Consider the following 27,834-nt stretch of genomic DNA (forward strand, 5'->3'; position numbering starts at 1 on the left):
ACATTAGAAAATGCATTCCAGCTATAAATTGAATAATAAAGTTTGTGGGTATATTTTGGCATAAATAGTGGTTTTGAATTTTGTCATTCAGCTTACTTAAAATTCAGAGATATTAAGGGGAGAGTGTTCCCTCATTCCAGAAATAATGGGATTTTGGCTATTATAAGAGTAAGGCAATTGAAACAGTTATAGGACACATTTTATTAATAAGTAGAACATCTGTATAAGATGTCCACCTGCTGATAAACTGTGCAGTGTTACTTTACAATGAAATGCACTTAATCATTTTAAGACATCTTCTAATGACATCTTATTGGGATTAACATTTTGAACACAAATACTTTTAGGCATTAAAACACCCATTTTAAATGAGATTGCATTGTCTTGTTTACCCTTGTTCATTAATAAGCAATCTGTTAACTGCTAGAAAACTTAAATTGTGGAAGTGCAAGCTGATTAGTAAGCAATCCAGCTACATTATGGATATAATCATATTTTTTTGTTGAAGACTTTCAGTTTAACAATCAACTTGCCCTTTACCCAAAGGCATAAAAAGGTATGTATACATATAGATATTAGACATTAACACCATTGTTTTGCTTTAGGAATTCAGCTTTGCACTGGTTAGGAAACAGAAAACATTCAGTGGGAGAGCTACTTTTCTTATGCAGAAAATGTATTTAAGTGCCATCTTACTATTATTTTTAAACAATGGCAATATTTAGCTTTTCCTCTTGGAAACAGCAGTGTCAGTTAGGAGGTTGCACCCAAAGAAGTCCATGTTTTTCAGTTACCAGCATCTCTAAACAGCTCAGATATTTTTCACAAGGCTTTTCTTATTAACTGTAATTCCCTACCCCCATCCCGCTGCTACCAAATTTTCCCTAAAAGGAAACCTAAAATGCTAGGGTGATAGCTTAGATTTTTCTCATGGGGTTATGTACTTTCATCTGTAGCATCCTGCAGAGAGAAACAGATGTTTTCACGGTGCACAATTTAAATTGCCTAGTAAGCTCCTGAATGTGAAGAAATCTTCCGTGCTCTAATATGGTAGAAGATACTAGATCCACAGTAACTCGGTGAAGGAAACACAGTGTGTGGGAGCAGGGGAGGGGAGCTAGGCTGAAGAATACATCTTCCTAGACACTTGTGGTGGCATTTTCCCCTTGGTATCTCTCTTCAAAAGCACTTAACACACTGTAATGTTGACTGCAGAATTGCTCAGAACAGCACAGAAACAAAGGAAGCCATAGGGCAGACAGATCAGAATAAAGAGAACTAGCTACTCATCATGGTGGCTTTGTTCTACCTCCATTGTTGGATACCCGTTGCTGGGGGGGGGGTCACAAGTGGGGCAAACACTGCTGAACTAAGGTCCTCCTTTTGGACTTTCTATAAACATCTGGCTGGTCACTGTAAGAACAGGATTGTCAGGTCCCAAAACACAACAAAAACAAAATGCAACTTGCAAGTAAGAAAAAGATCTTTATTCAGGCTCAGCAGCAAGGTCCAAAAATCAAGATTCCAAGGTACATGAGTAGGCCAAGAGGTTCATATTTTAATGGAAGCTACAAAAATGTTCCAACAGTTAGCAGGGAGGACCTCCCACCTCCATCCCTGGTTGCCACACTTCCAGCCCTCCACCTGCTTCTCCACCGTCTTCATCTTGAGCTGCCAAACCATGCCAGATCCTGATGGAGCCAAAGGGCCCATGACACGGATGATGAACTAGATGGCGTTTTGGATTGTTCCAGCAGGGCTCTTCTTGTGTTCTTTGTTTTTTGCAACAGAGGGACACGGGTGTGTGAAAACTGTAAGGAAGAAAGAAAATGTTTCCTTGGTTGAATTACAAGTTGAAATGTCTCTGTTATCCCACATCTTTCCGAAGCAATCAACTTCAAAATATTTAAATCTATAACATATGGAACTGTTCAAAAGTTTTGCTGGCCTGTTATACCAAAATTCAGAGAGTTGTGGAAGTGCTGAAATCATACCTTTATTAGAGCCTACAAACACTCAGACCAGGGAAGAGTTGCATGTACCGGTAATTCTAAAGCTGGTACCCTGCCTTGTGAACCTTGGTTGATCCTAATATGGTCCATGTTTTGCAAGCCCTCTGTCTTTTATATATGGCAGTGTTTCAATATTCCTATATGTTTGCAGTGTTAATTTTAAAAAGGTGTCATGGTAAATTCTACTGATAGTTTCTAAATTTCAGTACTATATGTGTTTCATATGGAGAGGACCTATCAGGGGTGGGGAAGACCATTTGGACTGGGGCCTCAAGCTCAAAAGGGGCCTCAGATTTTATTTTATTTTTAGACACTTGTATTTTTGGCATTTGATAAGTTTGACAACTTGCCTTTTGGAAAGGGGGAAGGGAAGAAGTGCTGGGGCTTCCTCTTGGCTTGCTTTGCTGTCTGCTGGAAAGTTGTGTGTGTGTGTGTGTGTGTGTGTGTGTGTGTGTGTGTGTTGGTAGTGGTGGAGGAAGATACATTTGCTGTTGCATTAATTTTGCTGTCTTTTCCTGCTCTGGCATTGGCTGCACTGTTAACTTCTCTTTGTAGGAAAGGCTAAATCTGGACTGTTGCACATTGTGAGAAAATTGGGAGAGGAGAGGGATTAATAATAATAATAATAATAATAATAATAATAATAATAATTTATTTATTTATTTATTTATTCATACCCCGCCCATCTGGCTAAGTTTCCCCAGCCACAGCCACTCTGGGCGGCTTCCAATCAAATGTTAAAAACAATACAGCATTAAATATTAAAAACTTCCCTAAACAGGGCTGCCTTCAGATGTCTTTTAAAGATAAGATAGCTACTTATTCCTTCACATCTGAAGGGAGGGCGTTCCACAGGGTGGGCACCACTACCGAGAAGGCCCTCTGTCTGGTTCCCTGTAACCTCACTTCTCGCAATGAGGAAACCCCCAGAAGGCCCTTGGCGCTGGATCTCAGTGTCCGGGCTGAACGATGGGGGTGGAGACGCTCCTTCAGGTATACAGGGCCGAGGCCGCTTAGTTCTCATCCTGTTTCTTTCTTTGTTTGTTTGTTGAATTGAGGAAGTGCTGGGGCTCTTGACTGCCTACCTGGTTTGTTCATGGAGGGGCTTTTGGGGGGGAGGGGTGATAATAAATAAGCAGTACAAATACAAATATGAATTTGAACGCTCATGTGCTGCAGAGCACCTGAATAAAGTTCATGAACTGGTGCTCCATGGACCATAGTTTTGGAACCCCTGCTATAAGGTATGGTGTTGCATAATATTCTTAAAGCAACAGCAACACTGGACTCTGCAAGTGACTGCTGAATTCTTATACTTATACCTATACTTATACTTATAAAGTGCATTGACACTGACCATTCTTCTGTCCACAGTCCCTCTGCTGCGAAATTAAGCAGAGACGCCGAGGCGTGGGCTCAGTGTTGCGTTTGTGCCAGCACCTCCTTAATGACCAGGATACCTGTAACCTGAACGCAGATCACCAGTCAATGCAGCTGATAATTGTAAATCTGGAAAGGAGGTGGGAAGCCATCGTCATGCAAGCTGTCCAGTGGCAAACTAGACTGCAGAAGAAGTTGGCAAAGCATTCCGTAAGTGACACCTGCTTGATGTTCCTTCCCTTCAAATGCATTCACGTGGGGCATTTCCCCAGCACCTTAAAATCCTTCCTTGTTCCTCTTGATATCTTCACTGAAGGCGCAACAGCGAGCCAAATAATTAGGCTTCTGAACCTTTCTCCCCAAACATATAATGATCCTGTCAATGGAACCAACTGATTAATGGGCTATGAACACGTTGCACAAACTCAAGTTCTGTTTTTAAACACATAGATTCTGACCCTTTTAAGGCGCTGAATGGATTTTGTGGAATTGAAATCAATGGCAGATAAGGATAGTCAATGGTTTTCTGGATTAGACCCCAACATGTATTGTTGTTTGTAATATGATACACTTCAATCATTTGTCTAGATCTCTATAAAGCAGCCCCTGGACTTATTCTGAACATCCCGTTTGTCCAGCACTAGTCTGCATCTATGTGCTTTAGCGCATCAATTCCAACCTTATTGCCAAACAGAGTTAGAGAGCATGGAATAAATACTATGGAAATAAGAGTTTTGTACGGGTTCAAAATATTAAAGTTGGAATTGTTCTACATGTAATCTACTTCAGCACCCTCAATACATGTTCGCCCAACCTTTCCTTGAAGACCTGTGGAATTCTGACATTGCTTGCAATGGACAGATTGAAAAGTGTCTCGCTTTTTTAGCAGCATTCCTAAAGGAGCTCATGACATAAATAGAACACCACAGGGGCAGCTGTGTGTTGGTGCCTTTGTTGGACCCCATCCCTCTATTAGAGCCAAATCAGGACCTTGCTCTGGTCCTTTCTTTACAGGGTAGTGGTGCAGAGACTGCCCATCTGATCCAGAAGCTTTATTCCTCTTAAAATAGCAGCAGTTGGCAAAAAGCTGTATTGTTTTTGTTGTGTTGTGCTCTCACTTTTTCACCTTCTGGTGCCGACTGTTCTCTTTTGCCTGAAGCAGAGGCAAGCGGCAACTGTGAAAAAGCTCTGCAGGCTGCTGAACACACGTGTAAAAGCGCCACTGCAGCCGGAGCTACTCTCATCTTTGCCATGCGAGCTGCTGCTGCTGGGTTTAGCTGCAGTTCCTCTAAATAAGCTGCTACGTGCTAATTAAAGGCTAGTGCTGCTCTTGCAGCAGGAGTGAAGTAGTCTTGTGGCTCTATTTGGATAAGAATCGATCGGGAGGTGAGGTAGGGGGAGTGTAAAAGCACTGTGTGTTTTCTTGATGTCAGGATGCCAGAGAACTTCACAAGCTCCACACTGCTTTGTTCCCACTTTGCCTGGGGTAACCTAGACTTCTTTGCTGGACTGAATTACATTTCACCTGGTAGGGAATGCAACTGGTGAGAAATGGCAGCCATTAAGAACTCTCCATATAGGTTTTATTTTTCGTTTTGGGGAGGCCTCTTGCTACGAACATATGCATTCCATATGAAAACAGGGCTAGTTTCCAAATCTACCATTTTCTTAGATGATAAAAAGAGTTCTTAGAATCAGGATGCTGTAGTTGAAACTGAAATTAGCTAGTCTCTCTTGCATTCTTTTTCTCTCCCTCCCCTGCCGTCTCCCAATTCCAAGCTGGCATGCTACAACATTTCCTTTCATTCAGTTCCTGTGTAGTCATTTCTTGGGCTGATCCCAAGATTGCTTTCTCTGCTTTGCCTATCTCTCTGCACTTGATGGCGTGCCAGTCTTGGCACATGAATGGTATCCCCGGGAAACAAGTATATAGTTTTTTTATTTGAGGTTGTCCACAATATACTGTAATATATGAAAACAAATGGGATGTGTTTACATCTCTGATGGCATCAGACTCGGTGTTGGCAAGAGTCATTGACAGTGCAAATGCTGGCCTGGTTGATTAGATGTGTTACGGAAGTTCAGGAGTTGCTTCCATCTTCTGTTCTTTTAATGCATCTATCAGCATTTTCCTTTGACCATTTTCCTTTTCATGGTCCCTAATGGCAACCTATTATTCATGCTCGGGGGTTATGTTGAAATTATTTGTAAAGAGCTTGGAGATATATATATATATTAGTAGCTTTTTAAAAGAACTTTTTGCTGTCTTTTAAAAGATCTTTTTACAATATCCACAGTTTTCCCCAAAACATAAAGTTTCTCTAGGACTGATAGCAGAAGACAGTTTGTTTCTCATATTGTCAGTGTATGTCAATATGAAAGCTGGCATTGAATTGCTGTGGTTTTTCCTTAAAATTCTAGAGCAATCCCCAATACACTTTCCCCATCCAGTCATGTGTCAAGTCTATTTGCATAAAGTTTATTTCATTTAATTCATTCATTTGATTAAGTGAAAAGGATTTGTGAATAATTCAGACTACCTGCCTATGAAATGGAATTCCAGGAGTGGTTTAACAATCAATCCTTCTTCCCAGGGAACTCTGGGAACTGTAACTCAGAGAGGAAAATAGGGCTCGCCTAACAGCTATCAGCACCCTAAACAAACTAAAGTTCCCAGAATTCATTGGGGAAAGCCATGGCGGGAAAGTTGTATAATAGTGCTTTAAATGTACGGCGTGGGTGTGGTTTTGGTGTAATGTTCTCCTAGTAGCGGCTCTACCCAAATTCTGTCCCTGCAGAAGTGTCCAGACCCTTTTCAAAGGCGGCCCTGTTTAGTGCTTGTTATAGTCATCCAGTTTGGATGTAACCATAGTATTCATCCCTAGGAACAGAAGCAGTTGGTTAACCAACCTAAGCTAGTAAAAATATACTCATGGTCACAGCTGCCAACAAAAAGATTGACAGCTTGTCCACAGTGCTGCTTGTCCCATACCTAGGAAGCTCAGGTCCAAGCAGTTTTCCACTTGATCAATGCTTTCTAGACCCAGGTCTGAGCGGTTTCCCCTGGTCCTGCTCCTTTCCCAGGAAAAACCTTCTCCTTGTAGAAGCTGCTCATATAAGCAGAATTGCCAGGGCTACAAATGAGGGTTTAGGCAAAACAGCTCTTCCAAAAGAGAGGCTGTTGTTCTTTTCAATTCATTATCTGTGATTTCACTGTCCTTGCCTTGAAATCTGTCACATATAAGAGGCCACTGTTCTTTTTTTCCCCCTACACAACTGAAGAAGCTGTTAGTTGCCACATTTTGAGTTGGTATCATTTAGGTTTGGGATGCCTGCCTGATTGAAGTCTGTTCCTGGCTCTCTGCAATATTTCTGACTTAGATTATTCATGTGGATTTGAGAAATGCTTCCTTTCCATCATGCAAATTTTCCTCTGCTGCCGAACGCTTCTGTAAGTACACTGTACTGTGTGTCCAGCTCAATTCCCATGTGCATTGGCTTTGAAAGTATGCTGTACATCCAGCCACATAATTGAAAATAATAAGGCCACAATAAATGGGATGGCCTTAGGGTATAACACCCAAGGGATTCAATTGGTGTCACTCTGCATCAATGTCCATGCATCATGGTAATTGAGGTAACATAACCAATTACCACATTTTAATTAGAGTTGTAAGAACTTGGAAAAATCTGCGGTGGTGAGACAGCTCACTTTAAAAAAAACAACACCAAGCATTTGCTTTCCAGAAGCCTTTTTTCTTGGATGCTTATTCTTAGGAGTCAAAGAGGTTGCTGAAAGTACCATTTGAGAGGAGGTTGGGAAAAAATCCAGATTCTTTTTAATGAATGGAAAGCAAACCTGGAAACAAAAATGTGCTAAAACGCTGCATTCCTGCTAAGCTGATATCCTCATCCACTTCTTCTTTTGTGCTTCCCTGACACTTTTAGGGAAAGAAAACAGTTGTTCATAAAGTTGGCCCTCAATGAAGTGTCCTTGTTCTCTGCCTTTCCCATTGGTGAAATGCTTTTTTAAATATATATATATATATATATATATCAATAGCATGATGCTCATTACACATGTTGAAAAATCACCTATAGAAGAATGATGCACAAGTTATCACGTTGTTGTTTTGATACACATCACCACTCAATACTAATAGCACTTGGCATCTGAAATGGCCTAATTGCGAACTAAATAATTATTTTGTGAAGCAAGAACAAATGGCAAAAGAAGTAGCATAAGAATTTACTATAGACCTCATTCTGCAAGCTGGTGTGAAAATCAGGAAAGAAAACACAGTCAGCATCCTGTGGAAATTACTTGCTCCATTTATGTTCCATTAATACCAGATACTTGATAAAAGCCTTCCACGAGCATGTGTGTCCACAGGATTTTTTCAGGGAGGGGCACAGAAAACACTTTAAATATGAGAGAGCGGTTTCTTTCTAACCTCAGAACTCTGTTTTGCCCACAGTAGAGTCGATCCACAAGTAGAAACTTTTTTCTGTTTATTGATATCTCATTCTGGATCAGAATGTTTGTCTATAAAATGTTTGAATTCTTTTCATTTACCTTTTTGTGACCTTATTTTAAACCTTTGACTACTGCTACTACTGCAATGACTACTATTCCACATTTTAAGTATATTTTGTTGGCACCTGTCTGTCTTGGGAGACAATGGAAGGGTGCACCTTTGGGGCTAAGTCAAACCATTGGAGAGTTACAGCGCCTGCTATGGCTGTAGAGACCGATATGAGAGAGAGATGTTTTGTTGCAGGTGGGGCAGATGAAGGTGTCCGGTGGTCCTGATGCAGGTGTACCAGTTTCACCAATTATTGTTAATCTTAACTGGATTTAAAATGCTGAATTATCCCATTGGTATACCTGTTACATTCAGTTTGTATGGAGAAAACAGTACAGGGTGTTACATTTTTAAATAAGCAGGAAGATAAAATTGATTCAATTTATATATCTATATATACACACATATACTAAATTAACAGCATAGTTCTGACCAAGTCTACTCAGGACTAAGTCCTATTGAATTCTAATGTATTTACTCCTAGATAAGTAGGGTTAGGATTGCAGCCTAAATAACAATGACATTTCTCTATAATGCTGACAATGATTTGTCTATAAATGAGACTTCACTGCATTTATTTAGACTGTAGGAGTCTCTGTTTTTGTAGTCTATTGTTTGTTAATACTGTGAGAGAGTCCGTTAGATAGCAATACCTGCATAAAAGGTCATAGGTTCTAATTTACAGTTTAACTGTTTTGAATTACAGTTTTGAATTTTGCTAGAAAAACTGCTACCCTCCCACACACTTGCTTTGGAGTGAGTTCTATTGATCTCAGTTGTATAACTTCAGTTTTGATTTTAATCTGTGCCAAGGGGTATGCTCACAGTATGTTTAAACATAAACAGCAAAATTGAGGATACTTTGAAGCTCTTACTTCTGAAAGCAGATACCAGTGTACTAAAACATGAGTAAATGGTTCCTGTATTTTCACTTCCATTGCCTAGTATAGCAGGACATCTTAGCATCTAGCTAAGTTTGCATCAAGTAAACACTCAGAATTATTGTGACATTATAATATGCCAAAACAGTCCAGCATATGTTAGCTATTTTGATATTTATTTTCTTAGCACTTTAGCATTTGTCTATGGGAAAAATACACTTTTGAGAGAGGATGCCTAAATAAGAATTGTGTATTGTTGCCTAAGTGTGTGTGTGTGTGTGTGTGTGTGTAATTAGATGGATGGACTGACATAAGCATATACACAAACATCTACAGTGTACCTATTTCCCCATATATATTTTAATGTTCCTATGTGTTTCTATATATATTTCACTGTAAAATGTCACTCCCGAGAAAGGTAAATTGATGGTTATGTAGAATTTTTCATTTTCTTTATCTATACAGCATTTGTATCATCACAGGAGTTCTAATCCATATTCAGGTCTCCATATTTGGTGTGCAGTAATATGTAAATTACCTAGCCAGCTGCATTAAGCAGTGTTTGTTTATTCTATTTCTTTTGGCACTGTGTGCACCTGAACCTCTGCCAAAAAAAGAAAAAAAAATCCTGGCTGCTTCAGGGAACACTGTTCTGGAGAAGGGAAGTTTTGAAAGGAAACAGCACATCACAAATGAAACTGCACAGTTTGAAAGCATCAAAATCAAACCAAACTTTCTGTTCCTGGAAATATTGGTGTTTACAATGTAAAAAAATGATGTGTTTGTTATAATATAATGAGGACACTGAATCTCTTTAGAAGGCTCTGTTTGCACTGACTCTGTAAACAAAGATGCTCCACTGAGAGCCTGCTACATTTGGCAGTTGGCTGCAACCAGTGAAAGATGAACATGGGAAGTTTAAGGGAAATAATTTCAGCACGGCATATTCATTTCTCTGAATGTGTGGCATTTGAATGTGTTTGGACTTGGACAGCTGTGGAGCTTAAGTGTTAAAAAAATGGCATTAATGATGCATCGAGCTCTCCCCCGCTTATGCTGGCAGAGTCCTCCTTCCAGTCTTCCAGTCTGACACTTCCTCTTTTATCCAGCCAGCTAATTTCCCCTCTTTTGTGAGGAGTAACTGTTTTCACACTACTGCTTACCCAGCAAGCCTCCTCATTGTTTCATGCTTAATTATCTTCTTGAGCTTCACCTTCTCAAGTGAAGAGAAAGAGGCTTGGGCCTCCCCATGACTCTAATGAAAGCTCAGTTTTATAGATGCACTGTGTGAATAAATGCAGTGTCTGATCTAGCAACATAATAAATGAGTTCCTAAAGTTTATGGAGTCATCGCTTATGCAGTCAGTTTACTCAGCAATGTTGAAAGATGCCGAATTTTTGCAGTTCAAAATTATTCGTAGTAGTACTGTTATTATTACTATTAGGGGGGGAAACGCTGTAATTCATCATGGAACTAGGAGCCATGAACATATCCCCAGAATGCTACAGATTGTACAAAAATACATCGCATTTAGTGCACACACAGACCTGATACACTTAGATAATGGGAAATTGTATCAGTGCCATTAATACTGATATTTGTCTCCCCTGTTGCTATTAGCTGTTAGTGCCTCATTTGCTATAGACATATTGCACCTCATAGGCCGTGTTTGTGTGTGTGTGTGTGTGTGTGTGTGTGTGTGTGTGTGTGTGTGTTTCGCTACAATTATAGCATTGGGGGTTGTAGTACTGGAACTGCTGTGCGATTTTGGTCATTTCTATGACCAAAATCACTTGCTTGCAAGCAGAGGGATGTATTCAAGCCCAGGCTCTTGTTGTTCGTCAGTTTTCTTTCATAAGTAGTGTTAGCTCCTGGCTATTTTGCAGTTCCACACTTAGAGCAATTGCAGGATGGAAGGCAACCTTAAAAAAAATATATACAAGCAGTTTCTATAAGCAATACGGCAAGCACCTGAAACAAGCAATATGGCTCTGCCTTCAGGCTTACAAGGTAATTAAGATAACATGGAAAAAGAAAGAACTATGATAACTGGCCTCAGAATACTATCTTAGTCATACAACTGACCCTCTTTTGTTCCACCAAGGAGATTGGGATACATAAGCAGGCTCCTTTGTAGATTTTTATTTTTTATTTTTTCTAAAACAAACTTCTATCCTGCCCTTTGTTACAATACCCAGGGTGGGTGCAACAAATAAATACATAAAACTGCTGACCCTTTTACCGCATGTGGCAAGGAGTGTCTCTGGAGCTTCTCAGGGATGAACCTTCCAGACTACCCAGGTTGGCCATTGGCTCTTGCATAAGAGGATTTCCTGCTTCAGCAGAACTTTGCTTGAACAACAAGGCCTGTGTGTATTGCTGGTTGGTGCTGACTCTTGACTTGTTCTCGAATCTGCCTTCTAGTTTTCCCTCTGACCTAGATTGCTTCTTGGTTGTGATTCTTAGTTTCTTTTCTCCAGTTCTGCCTTCTGGTTTGCCCTCTAATTTGGATTGCTGTTTAGTCCGTACTTTAGCTTCTTCATCGCTTCAGACTGCTGTCTATGGAACAGCTCTGGCCTGAGTGAACGATATTGCCTACAGAGACAGGGGACGGTCCTTTTGCTCATACCCTGCTGCAGTCCTCAACCCCAAATCCTGCCTATGAGTTGAGGAGCTAGAGAGGAAGGGTGAATTGGCAAAAGTCATCTTCCTTCCAACAGTAACAGCCTGTTCATGGAAAGCAAAGTCTGAATCCATTCCAGTGTGAGAATATTTACGTGTTGCGTTGCTCTTGATAGGATACACATTTGAATAGGATTTACCCCCTTCACATTCTTGAACAACTGGTCATGCATAAATGTGTTTTTAAGGCACATCTAGCTATCTTGTTTGGTGGTGGTGGTTTTTCGTTGTTGCTTTTTCTTCCTGTGAATATCCTTTATTGTACTTGTTTAGAAGGGGGAATTAATATATTGCACCTGAAGCAATGTTGAGACCAAAATGACATTGAAGCTTGAACACACAAACGTATACATACCTGTCATGTAACTCCTTGACAGATGAAAAGCAAACTATAGAGCAGCAAAAGCAACTTCCAATAAAATGTGCTGTGTTTCCAGATGTTATCAACACAAATAAATCCCCTCTTCCTATACGATTTGACACGTAAACCAGTGATTGTCACTTAAATTGATTTAAAATGTGATAGACCAGAAAGTAACCACTGTTTTCCACAGTCCTTCCTTTTTTGAAGTCAGAGTGTTAACAGTGCTTAAGACCCAGTACTTACTTAAATGGGTACGCCCCACGCAATTTGTGGAAATTGTGAAATTTTCTTTGAATTGTTTAAGTGACCAAAATTTTAAACAGGACACCCATGTGTGTGTTTTTTCTGCAGTAGGTAATTTTGAAAGTTCCTTCCCTTGAACATTTGCAAGGGGGTTTAAAGGTTAACCAAATGAGTTTCTGGCATGGGCTAGGATCCAAAAAAGGGTAGAAGATGGATAAATTGATTTTGTCATCGCGCCACATAATTCCCAGTGCAGACCTTTATGCTTGGAGCCCTGGAATGAATCATTCTGGTGACAAACTGTATCTTGCAAGAAATTACGAGTTGGAATCAGAGAAGCAGAGTTCTTTTCATGCAAAAAGGGTTTTCTACCCATACCTTTCTTGTACAGCTCCACGTACCCCTGAAAAATCAGTTTACAGCAGTATCAAACAAATTCTGCAATCAAACAGGAAGCTCCCTATTCTTCCATTTTAGCCAAATGTGGGTTGCTGCGTTTTGGCCAAATGGGGGTTACAATCAGTGGTGTAGCTAGCCACTCGGGTGCCCAGTGCGACACGTGCGTCCTGTAGCTGGGGATGGGGCGAGGCACCCCTGGGGGCAGGGTGCACTGCATCGAGCCTCTCCACCGCCTCCCCCTCAGCTGGAGAGCAGTTGAGAGAGAGGTGGTCGGCAGACACATGCCCCACGCTGTGGAGCCTGCAGGCGCCCAAACTACCACATCACTCCTAGGAGAGACGCGTGGCTCGGGCACGCTGCAGGCCCCACAGTAAGTGCTGGCCCCCACAGTGCGGCACCCAGTGCCAGCCACGTTTCATTACGTTTGTTGACTGAACTAAAAAGTTTCATGAGCCCAATTTTATTATTATTATTATTATTTAAAACTCATATTTTTGTCATTTTGTCTCCCCCCCCCCAGTGATGACACCCAGGGCAGACCACACACCCCGCACCCCCTTCCTTAAGGTTACCAGATTTCTCTCAATGAATCCAGGGACACTTTTCAACTTCCTATTAAATAGATGGATTTTGTCAGGGGACTGATTTGTAAATCCGGGGACTGTCCCTGGAAAACGGGGACGTCTGATAACCTTACCCTTCCTCCAGCACTGGTTACAATACTATAAATGGTGTTTTAATGTCCCAGGTTTTCTCTTGATTCATGTCAAAGAAATATAAGTTGAAAATTAAGCTGCCTTTGCTTTTTCAACTGTGGATATTGGGGATGTTGAGGAGTGGGGCAGGGGCAATCAATGGAACAGGGAACCCAGCTAATGGCCCATCAAATTCTTTCCAAATAGACAAGGAAATGGGATTATCTCTTCCTCGAGCTTGCATATTGAACATCACAGCATTCCCAGTTGCTGCTCAAATGCCCTTTTATCTTTATGTTTCTTATTATAAGATGCGCCTCAATGCAATGGATGAAGGATCACTATTAGTTGCACAAAATCAGATCCTTTACTGAGACCACATGGGTTGTGGACACCCTGCTGTGGTCGATGGTGCTATCCAACCATGTTTACAGACATCTGACCCTAGCATTCTTAATTGACCTTTCACAAGGATGTGGGTATAGTTTGGTGGTGGAACACATACTTAGGATGAAGGAAGCCCAAAGCTTAATCCCTGGACTAGGAAAGACTCCTGTCTGAAACCCAGCTAGTATAGTACAGACAACACTGAACCTAGACAGACCACTGTCCTGTCTTAAAGCTCAATACAAGGTTGGAGCCATGCTTTGTCAAGAGCTCAAAAGGCTAATTATTTTCAATAAGAAAATTGATTTAGGGGGGAAATGTAGAACATATACCTCATCGTATCTCACAGCATAAAAATGACTCCTCTACTTCCCTTTAAAGCTAGAGTGATTTCCATCACATTTTCTACCAACAAATGCTAGGAAGGGCTATGAACAAGCGAAGAAACTAATATAAGGACTGAATTATAGTTGTGGGTACCTGCAATCATGAAATTTAAATATATATATATTGTGTGTCTGACTCTAGGATCTTTATTTTCTTTAAAGAAAAGTAAACACAACATTGCTAATTAGCTTCTGCTTTAACTTTAATTACAGTAAGTATATGAATCTAATTGCTCTTGCCTCTAGAGAGCCATAGTAAAGCGCTGTATTTATACACATTTGTGGACCCAAAAATGTTGCAGCGTGAATGTCCTTTTACAGTTGCTGCTTATTAATGATGAGGTGTAGGTGTTGTGCAAAGAGGATAGCTCTCTGTTTGGCTGCAACACAAGGAGACCCATTTAGAACAAAAACATGAGGGCTGCAGAGGTGAAATGGGCACTGCAAACATGATTACTTCCCTCAGAAGAAGTAACTGGCATGCTGGCATTTTTCAAATACAAAATCATTTTTGTTTTTCATTGTGGTTCATACATTCTTAGAAGTGGGGGATGGCTTCTTTCATTCATTTTGCTTCATTTCCACAATGGTTTATCCACTCGTTCAGAGCTGACAACTAGTGTAAGCGAAAGAAAAGGTAGTTGCTCCAACCACCAAAACTCTTTGTTAATTGTCCTGTAAAAGCATATGAGGTGCTTATGCTACAGGTCTGTTCTGTCAAGACATAAAAGCATCTTTATTGGAATATTACATGAAGAGGGAGTTTTTACCTATTCCTTGTCCCACCTGCCACTTTCCACACCATTCTGGAAGCCCCTGGAGAAAATTTTCAGCCGGCTGCAGAAGGAGGAGAACCTTTCTTTCAGCAGATCCTGGGATCTACAACCCAGTGGATGGTGTTCAATGAATTTTTACTCAGGGTAGATCTACTGAAATTAATTAATTTCCCATGTAAAACTCTGAGCAGTTAAGTGACAAAAAGTAAGTTTTGAAATAAGTGATCCCACAATTAAAATAAATGAGTTGAGGTTATGTCATTGTTTCTGTTCTGCTGTGGAATCTGCATGATGTGCAGAATAAATGAAGCAGGCAAAAGCTGATTTACAGCAGCAATGTTATCTTCCTTGCCAGAAAGTGACAAGCGTTTTATATTTAAGAAGCGGGTGGGTTCTGCAGGTTCACAAAATTATGGAGTCTGTAGCTAGTTTCCTGTCCCTTCAAATCTTAAAGAAGACATTAGTTACTCTTGGTATGCATTTTGAAATATGGAGAAAACTTCAGTGATGTCTCTGTATGCATGGAAGTTTTATGTAGAAGGTTTAAGAACTTATAGCCCTTTGGAGCTTTGCTTCACTAAACAATAGAATTCCAGTATCCCAGAATTAGAAGACATCTCATGTGTCATGCAGTCCCATCTACTGCAAAGTGTCCAGTTAAAAGGTCAGATAGGGAAATTGGATAGGAGCAATTTCCCATCTTTTCTATTGCATTGCACCACATCCTTTGAAAAGCCCGCCCCCAAGGAATGCCTATCTTCTTTTCTTTCACAGTTGAATATACATCTAAAAAAAAAGAGGGAAGGCTTCATCAGATTAGCTTTAAATGTTGTATACATAAAACCGACAATTTCATAGGAAGGCAACAATTTTCCCCCTATCGTCTTGCTTCATTATTCAGCAGTTTCCCAGAGCAATGTCAGCACAGGCAATATATGAAATTAATGTAGTATTTGATTAGACGACTGATGGATTGCTTTTACAACTAAAGTCTTTCACATTCATTAGTCATACTAACCAGTCATTAATACTGCTTTTATCAGCAAACAAACAAATGGAAATTCAAATAAAAATTCAGCAGAGTTGGGTATACTCTATACAAAGGAGCTGTTATAAGAACTTGTATAACAGATGAACATTAACGCCCAGGTTGGGTGTCCCCAGGAATCTCATCCACGCTAAAGTCCCTTGTTGGGAGTGGCTTATGATTTTCATGCCTCCCTGGCAACCACGGGTCTGTCTCAGTTGATATCTGGCCCCACCCACATAATACAGAACACTCTGAATTTGGTGTTTTGTGTTAGAAACCTGGTGTAGTTCCTTTGTCAAGGGCAGATAACATGATGGTGCATTAGCCACAGAGATCTACTTATTCTGAGTCAGACAGTAGGTCCATCTAACTCTGTACTGTCCACACTGACTAGCAGAAGCTCTCCAGGGTTTCAGGTAGGCAACATTCCTAGCCCAGCCTAGAAACGCCAGGGGTTGAACTGAAGAACTTCCACATGCAATGCAAAGCAGATGCTAAGGTAACTCCAGGTGGTTTCCAGATAGTTTAGCAGGATGTTTCTGGTGCCTTGGCTGGCAAATCCCTTGAAAACACCTCTGCAGTGGTGGAGCAAGCCGATTGGGTGCCTGGGGCGGCGCACATGCCCAGGGGCAGGACCAACCGCCTGCGGGGCAGGGCAAGCTGGGGCAGGATGCTCCTTGGGGCCTCTGAGGAGTCTGCCTGCCTCCTTCCACTCAGCCGCCCTACAGCTGATGGGGAGGCGGCAGGCAGACCATTTGGGCAGCACGGAGCCTGCGGGTGCCCAGGCCACCACGTCACTCCCAGGAGAGATGTGTGGCTTGGGTGTGCTGCAGGCCCCGCAGTGAGTGCCGCCTGGCATTTTGTCACTGCCTGAGAGGTGACAGACTTCCTGGCTAAACTGACAGAGGTAGCCACATATCTCAGGACATCAGCAATCATGCTGAGACTTCCTCTTTTAGTGTGGTGTTGCTCAGGACATCATGGCTGCCATGAGAAGCATTATACTATTACCACCATATTGTATTACAAACCAAAAACATGTAGGTTATACATTGGGTTGACTGTTCAGTACTGGCCTAGTATTTGAGCATGATTGTACAGTCTCCTCTGCCGTTGTCAGGTTGTTATATGGTTATAGTTAGAATAGTCACTCCCTGTCTCTAAAAGCCAAACTAGATATGGCACTAAATTTATCACTTTGAAGCATACTGGGTTGTGGAGTGGGCAGGAGGGCCATTGAGTGGGACCACAGCACACAGTAGGGGAAGTTTAACCTTGGCTCTCCAGCTGCAATTGTAACAAAAAAAAAAAAACCCTACCTCATCTTGTCTTCTACACAGATAATCCTAGGCACCCTAAAACTAGCACCAGTTTCCTGAGGAGTTTGTGGTGCTGATCCTGTTTGTAGCTATGGGTGGAGGGACAGGCAATTAAGTCCTTGAAATACACTGCAGATTGGCACCTCACCAGATCCAATACCAGCAGCCTCAACCTTGAGTTTGGGAGCCATTAATTGGATGAGACAGAATAGGCTGAAGCTCAGACGAGATGGAGTTTATGGTGCATGGTGACCCCTAGATTCTAGAGAAAGAAGGAACTGCTGTTTTTAATGCGGTTCATCCTTGGTTAAGCAGTATGAGAGATTCTGTTGAACTCACCATGCTATTGCTAGATTTCTAGTTTAGCAGCCCAATGCCCAGTGAACTTCATAGCTAAGATAGAATCTGAATGAGTTTTTCTATGTCCACACTCTGAACTTTACCTATTGCTCTTTACTGTTATTTATTGTATTTCAGTAATTTATCTCTTGTTTTATGCAGCATAGCAAAACTGGTGAGAAATGGGCTTTTTACAAGGAGTAAGGAACTATGTATTGACTTTCAGTTATGGAGGTGGGATGTACTGTTTGTGATTTAACTGATTATTCTATTTCTCTGTTTTTAACAGGAATCCCTGAATGTTATCGATCCAAGCTTAATGGAGCTGAATGGTACAAATGAAGATGCACTAGAATGGGATGAAATGGATATAAGTAATACGTTGATTAGCGTTAATGAGGAATTCAGTGAGCTTGATCAAGAACTGAAGCAAGATGACACAAAACTGAACTCTCCCTATGAAGCATGTGGTAATAACGACTGTCCCAAACAGGAGGAAAATCCCACTGTGCATGAAAATTGCCTCAGCAGCCCAAGCATTACAGCATCTCCAGGTCCACAAGTCTACCAAGTGTACAGCCTTCACAATGTAGAGCTATCAGGGGAAAATCATATCTCTCTAATGAAAAAGACATCCAAATCCTCCACACTTACACACTTGGACACTTTAAAGAAGCATGTGAATAAGAACTCTTTGTTGTCACCAACCAAACATTTGCCAGAACTAATGGGCAGGACCACTTTGACAAGCCCACATAATTATATGTATCACAGCGGAAATGTAAGTAGGCATTCTGACAGTCAGAATAAAACAGTCAATGGAAGTGAGGCAGAAGCTATCCAAAATCCTGATGTCCATTTGCAAAATGATACTGATAGAAAGCAGGATAATTCTGTGACTAGCATTTCAGATTCCCAGTTAGGGAATATAGTTGATGTGATAAAACAAAATTTAAAGCAAGCGGATGGGGAGATCCATTTTAATTTCTTAAATACTTCCCAGTCAAAGTCCAGCAACAGAGCTAAAAGCCTGGGCAGTATCGCCCAACAGGGCTCTGAGGGTTCAGAAGAGTTGCAACAAGGAAAACACAACGTCTTTACATTTTATGACTATTCTTACCTTCAGGGTTCCAAAATCAAGCTACCAATGATAATGAAACAATCAAACTCAGAAAAAGCACATAAGCAGGGTAGTTTGCTTCATGGCTTTTATTTTGATAAAGTCCCCTTGAAATCGGAACATCAACCTTTAGAGTTCAAGCCACTCGTATCTACAGATGAGATTGCTTTCTCAACCAACTTGGATGATGGAGACCCCAAACGCTGTGAATTTGTGGAGGATTTGAAGAAACTGAGCGACCCAACAAATGCAAAGTTGTGCCCAACTTTATCTCATAGCTCTTCTTTAGACTCCCTTTCGGTGACAAATGAGTTGTTTGGCTCGACTGTTTTTAGAAGTGGAGATGGGCTTCATCGTAGCACATCCTTGGAGAGTTGGCTAACACCCTACAAAAGCAATGAAGATCTTTTTAGTTGCAATGGCTCTGGAGACCTAAGTGGAAGTAGTGATTCAGTTGGGGAACTTAGCAAAAGGACCTTAGACCTTTTGAATCGTCTAGAAAATATCCAGAGCCCTTTAGACCAAAAAATAAAGCGTAGCATCTCTGATATCACACTCCAAAGCACTTCTCAAAGAATGTCCTTGGCTGGCCAGTTGTCATTGGATATTGCGTCCTCTATCAATGAAGATTCGCCGGCTTCTCTCACTGAGCTAAGCAGCAGTGATGACCTGTCTTTGTGCTCTGAAGATATTGTACTGCACAGAAATAAAGCACCAGATTCAAATGCATCATTCAGAAAACACCTCAGTCGGTCGGTAGCTGATGAGAGCGATGTCAACGTTAGCATGATTGTTAATGTTTCCTGTACCTCCGCTTGCACTGATGATGAAGATGATAGTGATTTGCTATCAAGTTCTACTCTCACCTTGACTGAGGAAGAGCTAGGCATTAAAGATGAAGATGATGATTCTAGTATTGCAACTGATGAGGATATTTATGAAGACTGCAATTTAATTTCAGGACTTGACTACATAAAGAATGAACTCTACACTTGGATCAGACCAAAATTTAATCTGACAAAGGAGAAGAGAAAGTGCAATCTGGATGATGAAATCCAGGGCTGTAAGAATTTAAGAAGTAATGAGACTTTGAAAGCAAAGGATTCATTGAGCATTGAAAAATTCTTGAATGATTCCATACGCAAGCTTTCAAAAAATAATGGCAACAGTAAGAACACATCAGAGAGCCATGATGAGTCAGGGACAAAAAGGCAAATAAAAAATGATGGCTTTCAAGTTTCCAAAGATCACTTTGTGGATGACATGGAGAATGGAAATGTTACTATTACTCAAGAAAGTCCAAAGGAAGAACATATTCAAATTTCAACTGCTGCCATGAATGTTAGCCCACTTAGTAAAGGAAGTGAAAATGAATGTTGTATCTGTGAAGCATTTACTGATAGTTCAGATGATTCACATATGGATGGTAAAGAGCCAGCTCAATTGTCAAAAATATCCAGCTCTCAGAAAGAATATAAAAAACATATTCAGTTTGAAGGCCATTCTATTATAAAACCTTCTACAGAATTTGACTCGGATATGAAAAGTTCAGATATGGCATTACCAAAATCGCTACCAAATGATCAACAAAGCAGAACAGGAATTAGTGAACATGGTGGAGATTGCTGTGCATCTTTAAAATCAAATGAAGCAGAAGGAAATGCATCAGCTGGCTGTAGTGATTCCTGTTGTAGCTGTGAAACTGCTGCTTTTGATAAAAGAAATGAGGAGGATTGTTCAGTGCACAACTTTGTGATGGAGATAATTGACATGGCCTCAACAGCCTTAAAGAACAAGTCTCAGCCTGAAAGTGAACCAGCTGTTCCGCATTCATTAGCCCAGATCAGGGAAAAGGTTCTAGAACATTCTCACAGGCCCATTCAACTTAGAAAAGGTGATTTTTATTCGTACCTTTCACTTTCTTCTCATGACAGTGACTGTGGGGAGGTAACTAAATATGTTGAAGAAAAGACCAGCACTCCAGTCCCTCTAGACTTTGCGGAAAATATTGAATGCTTTTTTGAAGCCTGTCCTGAAGATGAACGAGTGGAACAGCAGGGATATCTTCCTGACAGTGAAGTGGAAGTAAAATACGAAGCCCTGGATTTAACAGATGAACCTAAAACATCTGCTGAATGTAGTGGCTTTTCTTTCTTAAGTGAGGAGATGGACATCAGCATGCCTGGCTCTCTTAGCCAGATGATATCAGATAATTTAAGTTATGCTAGTGAATCTTTGAGTCTGGACATCCCTAATGAATGTCCAGTCTTGAATTCCTTCCCAAATAACTCTAAAGAAAATCATCTCAGAGAGCCACTTGAGATCGCAAGGTCTGAAGAAGGTTTTGCTTCATCTATAAAGGCCTCAGCTGAAGCCATTCAATTAACGCCTGATCACTTGAAAGAGAAGGATGTTTTGCACCAGGACACTAAAACTCTTACATGTGAAGAAAACCTCCTGCATCTTCACAAAGAAAGGCACATAAATACACAGAGGTAGAATGTATTCCTCCATGGACACACACGTTGTTTCATAAAGAGGTAGGTACTAAACACTACGAGCTTTGCTTATTGCTGACATGACTATAATGAAGCAGGAAATGTGTGGCCTTTCAGAGTGTTCGAGTAGATCATAGCATTGTGTCTCTTGAATTAAAAACCATTCCAGGCCACTTCTTTTATGTTTAAGATACAGATACAGACTCAGATAAACAAGCATCAGCTGAGAATGGCAAATATGCGTTCAAATCACTACCTTTATTTGTCAAGATTCACAAAAGCAGGAGCTGATCCCTAGCTGATCACTTCACATATTTCCTTCCCTGTGAAAAGCAGCTAGTTAAATACTATTTTCAGCTGATGTGAACAGCATTCATTTTGTACTTTGGCTCAATCTGTGCTCAAAAAAGAAAAAGAACTAGCCCTTGTGTGATTCAAACTTCTTGGTTGCATTTCCTCAGATATTTGTACTATGCAAAATTACCCGATGAATCCAAGAGAAATCAGTAGCAATCTTCTTTCTGCAATGCAGCAGTTATCAGTGGAAGCAGATTCAAAAGAGATGCAATACTGTCCCACTATGTTGGGGAAAAGGAAGATGGGAGAAACTGAGTGTTACACCTAGTATATTCTGGGCTTTCCCCAACAGCCCTTTGCTTCCTATCAGTGGCGTAGCGTGGGGGGTGCAGGGGGGGCCGGCCGCACCGGGCGCAACATCTGGGGTTAGGGCAAATCCATGGGTTAGGGGGCGCAAATCCACGGGTTAGGGGGCGCAAATCCACGGGTTAGGGGGCGCAAATTACTTGCCTTGCCCCGGGTGCTGACAACCCACGCTACGCCACTGCTTCCTATCTGGGTAACTCTGCTCAGAGACAGCAAACTAGTCCACACCATGAAAGTGAATATAGCTGACCCTGTCTCTGTTGATGGGGAAGGAAAGTTAAGAGGAGAGGATCTCCACTTGCTCTCTTGGTTCTAGGTTACCCAACTCACTACAGCCTTCTGTGGGCATTCAGGAAAATGGTTTAACACATTTGCGGAGGGCAGGGGACAGCAATGAGTGCACTAGGTCCCCATCCCCATCTGTGAGTTGGATTGTGGCTGTCTATATTGGAGCATTTCCTGTAATCTTGGAGGCTTCCTGTGTGATGTAGATCACTGTAAAAAGCAGGGTTCCACATCACACAGGAAGCCCACATAAGTGGAAGCACTCTGCAACTCAGCAAGTACACTTGTTACTGTTCTCTGCTCTGTCACACACATTAGATTAGCCAGATTCTTAAATGCCTGGAGAAAACATGTAAGACAGGAGAAAGGAACAGCACATGCAAATGCACTATCTAAAGCTATTCCTTTCCGGTGATTGCTATATGGGAATGCAAACTGCCCTACTGAAATAGAAAAATGACCCTTCTCTATTGAAGTACTGTATGGGCAGCTTGGAAGAGGATAGTGGTATCTTTCGCAGGTGCCCAAGTATGATGTGATCCTGCACCCCCATTGCCCTGAGCTGTAGAAACAACAGGAGGATAACACAGTTAAGGGAGAAGCACTCACAGCAATTTCATGAGAGTTCCAACAGAACTACAATGTTTACCATTTCTGTAACACGGGATATATACATAACACTCTACCACAGTGGAATCAAGTAACGCCCTGATCAAATGCAGAGAGGAATATTAATTTCATTGGCCTAACTCTGCAAAGGATTGTGTTGAAAGAGTCTGCGGCAGTTTAAGGACTAGTACCTTTGGGCTACAATCCTATACATGCTTGTTTGGGAATAAGCCTCATTTAACTCAACAGGCTTATTTTTTGAGTAGACATATGTAATCTGATTCTATTGTTATTGTGGTTTAATATTTCTTGGACTACAAAAGCTTATGTCACAATAAACATAATGATTTTTGAAGTGCCACAGGTCTCTGTGATTCTTTTTCCCCTGCCAAAGACAAACACAGGTTTCTCATTTTACCATTTGTTTCTGCAAAGATAGACAGTGCTTTGATGATAAATCTATGCTATATGCCCTAGTCCAGCTTCGGAGTTCCCTGTGTGGATTACTTGCTGGTTCAGGAACTCTGAGCATAAACTACATGCACATCTAAAGGAGGATATTTTATATGCATTAAATTTCTTTCATTGGGATACACATCCTGATGTGCACCCCCATTTGAATTTAGTATTTCATAAATGCCTTTTAAAGTGCAATTTGAGCTGGATTGGGGAACATGTCCATAGAAAATTGGTATTTCCAGTGCAACCTCTGCTCCTGTGAACTTATTTCATTTCTTGTGCTATCCACCATTGACAAAGTACCATCCCATGGGCCCATTTTTCCACCTCATTATCTGTGATCAGAACACTGCTATTTATTCACACTGTATTTTAACAACACTCTGTGTAGCGAAAACAGTTTTGCAGTTTTTACACAAGCACCATTTATTCTGGAGAAATTCCAACACGGCAACTGCTTGTGAACTCCTGAGATTAAGAGACAGTGCAGTCGCTGCTACGGCCAGCTCAACCTCTGGAAACACCCGCTTGTGTGAATTGTGCAAAGGCGTGAGCAGCATAACGTTAACATTCAAGTGAACTACCGTTGCCCGTTCACTCAGAGTAAGACCCAGTGAGTTCAATGGGGCATACTCCCAGGTTAGTCTGTATAGCAAGGTTAGCCAACATACTGCCCTCCAGATATTGTTGAACTAAGAACCTCATCAGCCCAAGCCATCACTGCCAGTGTTCAGGAATACTTGGAGTCATAATCCAACAACACCTGCAGATCACTAAGACTGCCCTTGTTTGTGGGATTGCAGCCTCAAGATGGCTTTATGTGTGGAAGTCCAGGCACATTTTGCTGGGGAACTCTGGGTCAGAGTACTGTTTACGTTACAGTGAAAGGAAACTCTCTGCCGAAGGCTCTGGTATCTGTATTTTCAATGGATTCTAGAAGTCCCTTCCCCCCACTGTAAGAGCTTAGTCGATACTTTAACTTCATCTCTCATGCTATGGGAAATGAATTAGAGGCAATCTATCCTAATTTGTTAACTTATTCAAATAACAGTTATTATACTTAACTATGCTAAAGATTATCTTTTTGGTGGCAGATTGTTTATTTTTTTGATGAGCCTAATTACTGATTTTCCAAAGGTAATTTACATTTATTACTAATACATCTCTTAAAATGTGACAGATAAATGTTGTTCCCATAAGTGTATTATGAAAAAAGTTACTATTTAAAAACACATTATTTAATTTGAAAGATAAATGGCAAACACCATTATTTTTTTTTCCTGGAGCACCTGTGCTGCTAAGCTCATTAAAATGTGTGATTTTATGTGGAGCTGTGATACTTAAGAGAAAAAATTATCTATGGTATATGTGTACCCTAAAAATAAACTCAGTTCGCAAAGGTGACAGTATGCATATTTACCAACGTAGCTCAACTAATTTCACATGATTTTTGCTCCAGCTGCAAGCCAGAATAAAGCTGTTGTGAGCAAATCTATTTTGCCACTGAATGTATGTAAGTTGTAATCTCATTCTTTTAGCACCGTGCTATAAAATTGACCATTAAGCAAAAGTAATAGCAGCTTTGAAAAGTTCTATATCAGGAGTGATAATTCTATCCTGTCATCTGGTGTGGTTTAATACTGCACTACTGTTGTTGTTTTTAATTTCCTCATGGAGGTGAAAGCTTCCAAAGAATAAATATACAAAGCAGATGAGATCTCACACTCTTCTGTTGTTGCGTTGAGTATGACCCATGACCCTCCCCACCTGTAGAATTTTTTAAGGAACATAGGAAGATGCCTTATACCGAGTCAGAATATTTGTTCCCTTTGTCTAGCATGGTTTCCTCTGACTCTGGCAGAAGTCTTTCCCATTGGCTGCTACTTCATCTTTTGAGCTGGAGATGCCACAGATTGAAGGTGGAACCTTCTACATGCAAGAATGTGCTCTTCCACTGAGCTGTCTCCCCTTCCCTGTGGTAGAGTCCCCTCTCTTCCTGCAACAATGCTAGAACTGGCCACCATTTGTACACATGGAGCACAGTTATGGAGGCAACGCATTTGCATAAGCCAGATCCCACTCAAAGATCACCCTCTTGGGTGACTGATTCCGGTTCATATGTGGGGGGTTTTCTGTATCCTTCATTTCAGTATATATCCTCAGACAATCACATATCACAGCAAATTTGTTCCGGGATGCCTGATTCCAGGCAGAAATACTGGGTAGTACCCAACTGAATTGTACTCAGACCCACTGAAGTTAATTTATGCATATTAGTCACAACTAGCCAACCAATTGTTTTTTAATTCCCTGATAGCGATGTAAGTTTAGATGTTTGAAATGCATAGAGTCCTAGAGTGAGGCTTTTTTAATTGAAAGCCCACTACTACAAGTTTTAAGAACAGGCATGCTACAAACTTCCCAATGATGCATTAGGTTCCAGTTCAAACCACATGCCTGTGCTTTGCTTTTTTTTAATACAATTTTGTGCAAACACCATTTTCTATAAAAATAGAGAGGTCAGTTACAGCAAATAAGATCAAAGCTGAAGGTACCTGGATAGAAGCAGCTATTTCCACTTAATTTGGAAGGCATATAATGCAAGCCTGGAGTGCCACCTCGGAAATGCTTGAGAGAGGTACTTTGTACTAATCTCTTAGCTGTATTCTGACGGTTATTTCTTCATAATCCTCATCATAAGCTTTGACTCTTTGTTGCATAGGTTAACCGTAAACTCCAGGCCATGAAAGTTCTACCTAATGAAAAAGCACTCATTGCTCTCACGATATATTAATGCAGCATCTTATATTTACAAACTGTTTGTGTGAGTCCTCTCACTTTGTTGACTCGCTTGTTTTATTCTTCAGGGAACTATAAATGATAACTTAAATAGTTTGTGTAACCTACTTACACCCCAAGCCTAAACAGATTACTTGGAAGTAAGTTCCCCTGATTTTAATGGGACTTACTTCCATGTAATGGGTTTAGGGCTGGAGATTATTTTGGTTGGTTGGCCTTTATTGAGTAGTGCATTCCTATTGATTGGTACACTTGCAAAAGGCAGAGAAGGTAAGTTCACAGGCACCTGAAAGGACAGGATGGAGGGAAAAGGTCATGCTTGATTATTTCCCCTGTGCCTTTTGAAACTAAATCTTGTTTTATAAAAATCAATGAGGTTTCTACATCAATAAAAAGACATCTCTCTGATAGTGACTTAAACCTCAGGCTGTGAAAAATTGTTGCTCGTATCCTGTCATTTCTTGTTTTTTTGCATATAAGTACATTGGTATGAGGTCACGGAGTAGCTATTTTTGGTTGGTCTGAAACAGGCTTGTGTTTTGTAAATGAAAATGTACTTCATGTAACTTGCTATTACCTTTTTCTTTTTCTTTTAGAAACTTGGCTGCATTTCAAGTGCAGGCTCATCCTCTAAACTCTGGGATGACCTCTAATTCCATTGTATCACTGCCTTTTGTTACACTTGACTCCCAAGATAAATTTTCCTTCCAACTGTGATTTGTCCATGTTGGTTTTGTGACCAGGATGCATATGCTGGTCCTGTTTCAATTTTCACTTTTGCTTTGTAACAGAACCATTTGCTTTCATGTGGATTTCTTTCCCAAGCTACCTCTTAACAACTTACCCTTCCAAACGTGTATGTCTCTGTATTTACTTTTCAGCCACAAAGTTTTTGGTTTTTTTTAAATGATTTTGCAGTTCCACAGAATGTGTTATTATTCTGGGTCACCATTTCTGAATTGTAAATGTCAGTTATTCTCCTATTTTATGTATTAAATTTGATATTTTATGTGTATAATGCATATTGTTTATTGAAAGTTTTTTATGCTATAGAATGGGAATTTTATTTGATTACAGCGAAAGGAAAAGTCCCTCGTGCTCTTGAATCAACACAGTGGAAGTTACACAAAAGATATACAAATGCATCCTTTCATTTTAATTTTACAAGATTAATCTATGCAACACTTCAAGAAACAACTACACAGTGTTGTATATTAAGAACTGTTAACATTCTACTGAATTAAGTACAACATTTTGGTTTTCTACAATGCTTCTTGAGGTGGTAATCAGAAAAAAACCCCACATTTTTAAAAATTGTGCCTTGCTGTATTTCTTATAACATTTATTAAAAAGCTGCTTTCATAGTAAAATTATGTTGGTTTGAAGGAAGGAAATAGCAAGGTGTGAATAATTTCTGTATATATGTATAACCAAGTGTAAACATTGATGTATAATTACAGTATAAAATGCTTTAATGTTTGTGATGCCCAGTGGTGTGGAAAACATAAGCCTTAAAACCACTAGATTGCATGATAATTAGAACTGGCATAATAAATGTAGTTTACTGGGGAAAATTTGGAATTGGCTCTCATTTACCTGAATCCTGCTTAAAAGCAAGCAATGCATACAGTTTCTAATAAGTATCTATTTACTTATACAGTCCCTGTCAGTTCTGCATAGGCAATATAAGAATATATAATGAGGACACCTAAGTCTATGTGCAGACCAAACACTGAAGATTTGCCCAAACATCTTGGCCATTGCATTAAAAAAAAAGTTGTTTTATTTATTATTGTTATTGCATTTCTATCCCGCCTTTCCTCCAAGCAGCTCAAGGTGGTATATATGGTTCCCATTCTCCTCCTCCTCAGGGTTATCCCAACACCAACCCTGTGGGATAGGTTAGGCTGAGAGAATGTGA

At 40.5% G+C, this 27,834-nt stretch overlaps 1 protein-coding gene across 6 annotated transcripts in view; it reads left to right on the forward strand.

Annotated features, from left to right (window-relative positions):
* The window catches only part of AKAP6 (A-kinase anchoring protein 6), a 239,895-nt gene extending 212,408 nt beyond the window's left edge, over window positions 1-27,487 (forward strand). For all 6 annotated transcript variants that reach the window (XM_083608609.1, XM_083608610.1, XM_083608607.1 and 3 more), the window contains 3 exons: window positions 3,387-3,602; window positions 17,770-21,140; window positions 26,510-27,487. In XM_083608609.1, the coding sequence (XP_083464735.1) occupies window positions 3,387-3,602; window positions 17,770-21,099 (3,546 nt within the window). In that variant the 3' untranslated portion in view covers window positions 21,100-21,140; window positions 26,510-27,487. The remainder of the gene's footprint in view (window positions 1-3,386; window positions 3,603-17,769; window positions 21,141-26,509) is intronic.
* The last annotated feature ends 347 nt before the right edge of the window (window positions 27,488-27,834 follow it).

The sequence above is a fragment of the Podarcis filfolensis genome (genome assembly GCF_964270895.1).
Source record: "Podarcis filfolensis genome assembly, chromosome: 1".
Taxonomy (NCBI): domain Eukaryota; kingdom Metazoa; phylum Chordata; class Lepidosauria; order Squamata; family Lacertidae; genus Podarcis; species Podarcis filfolensis.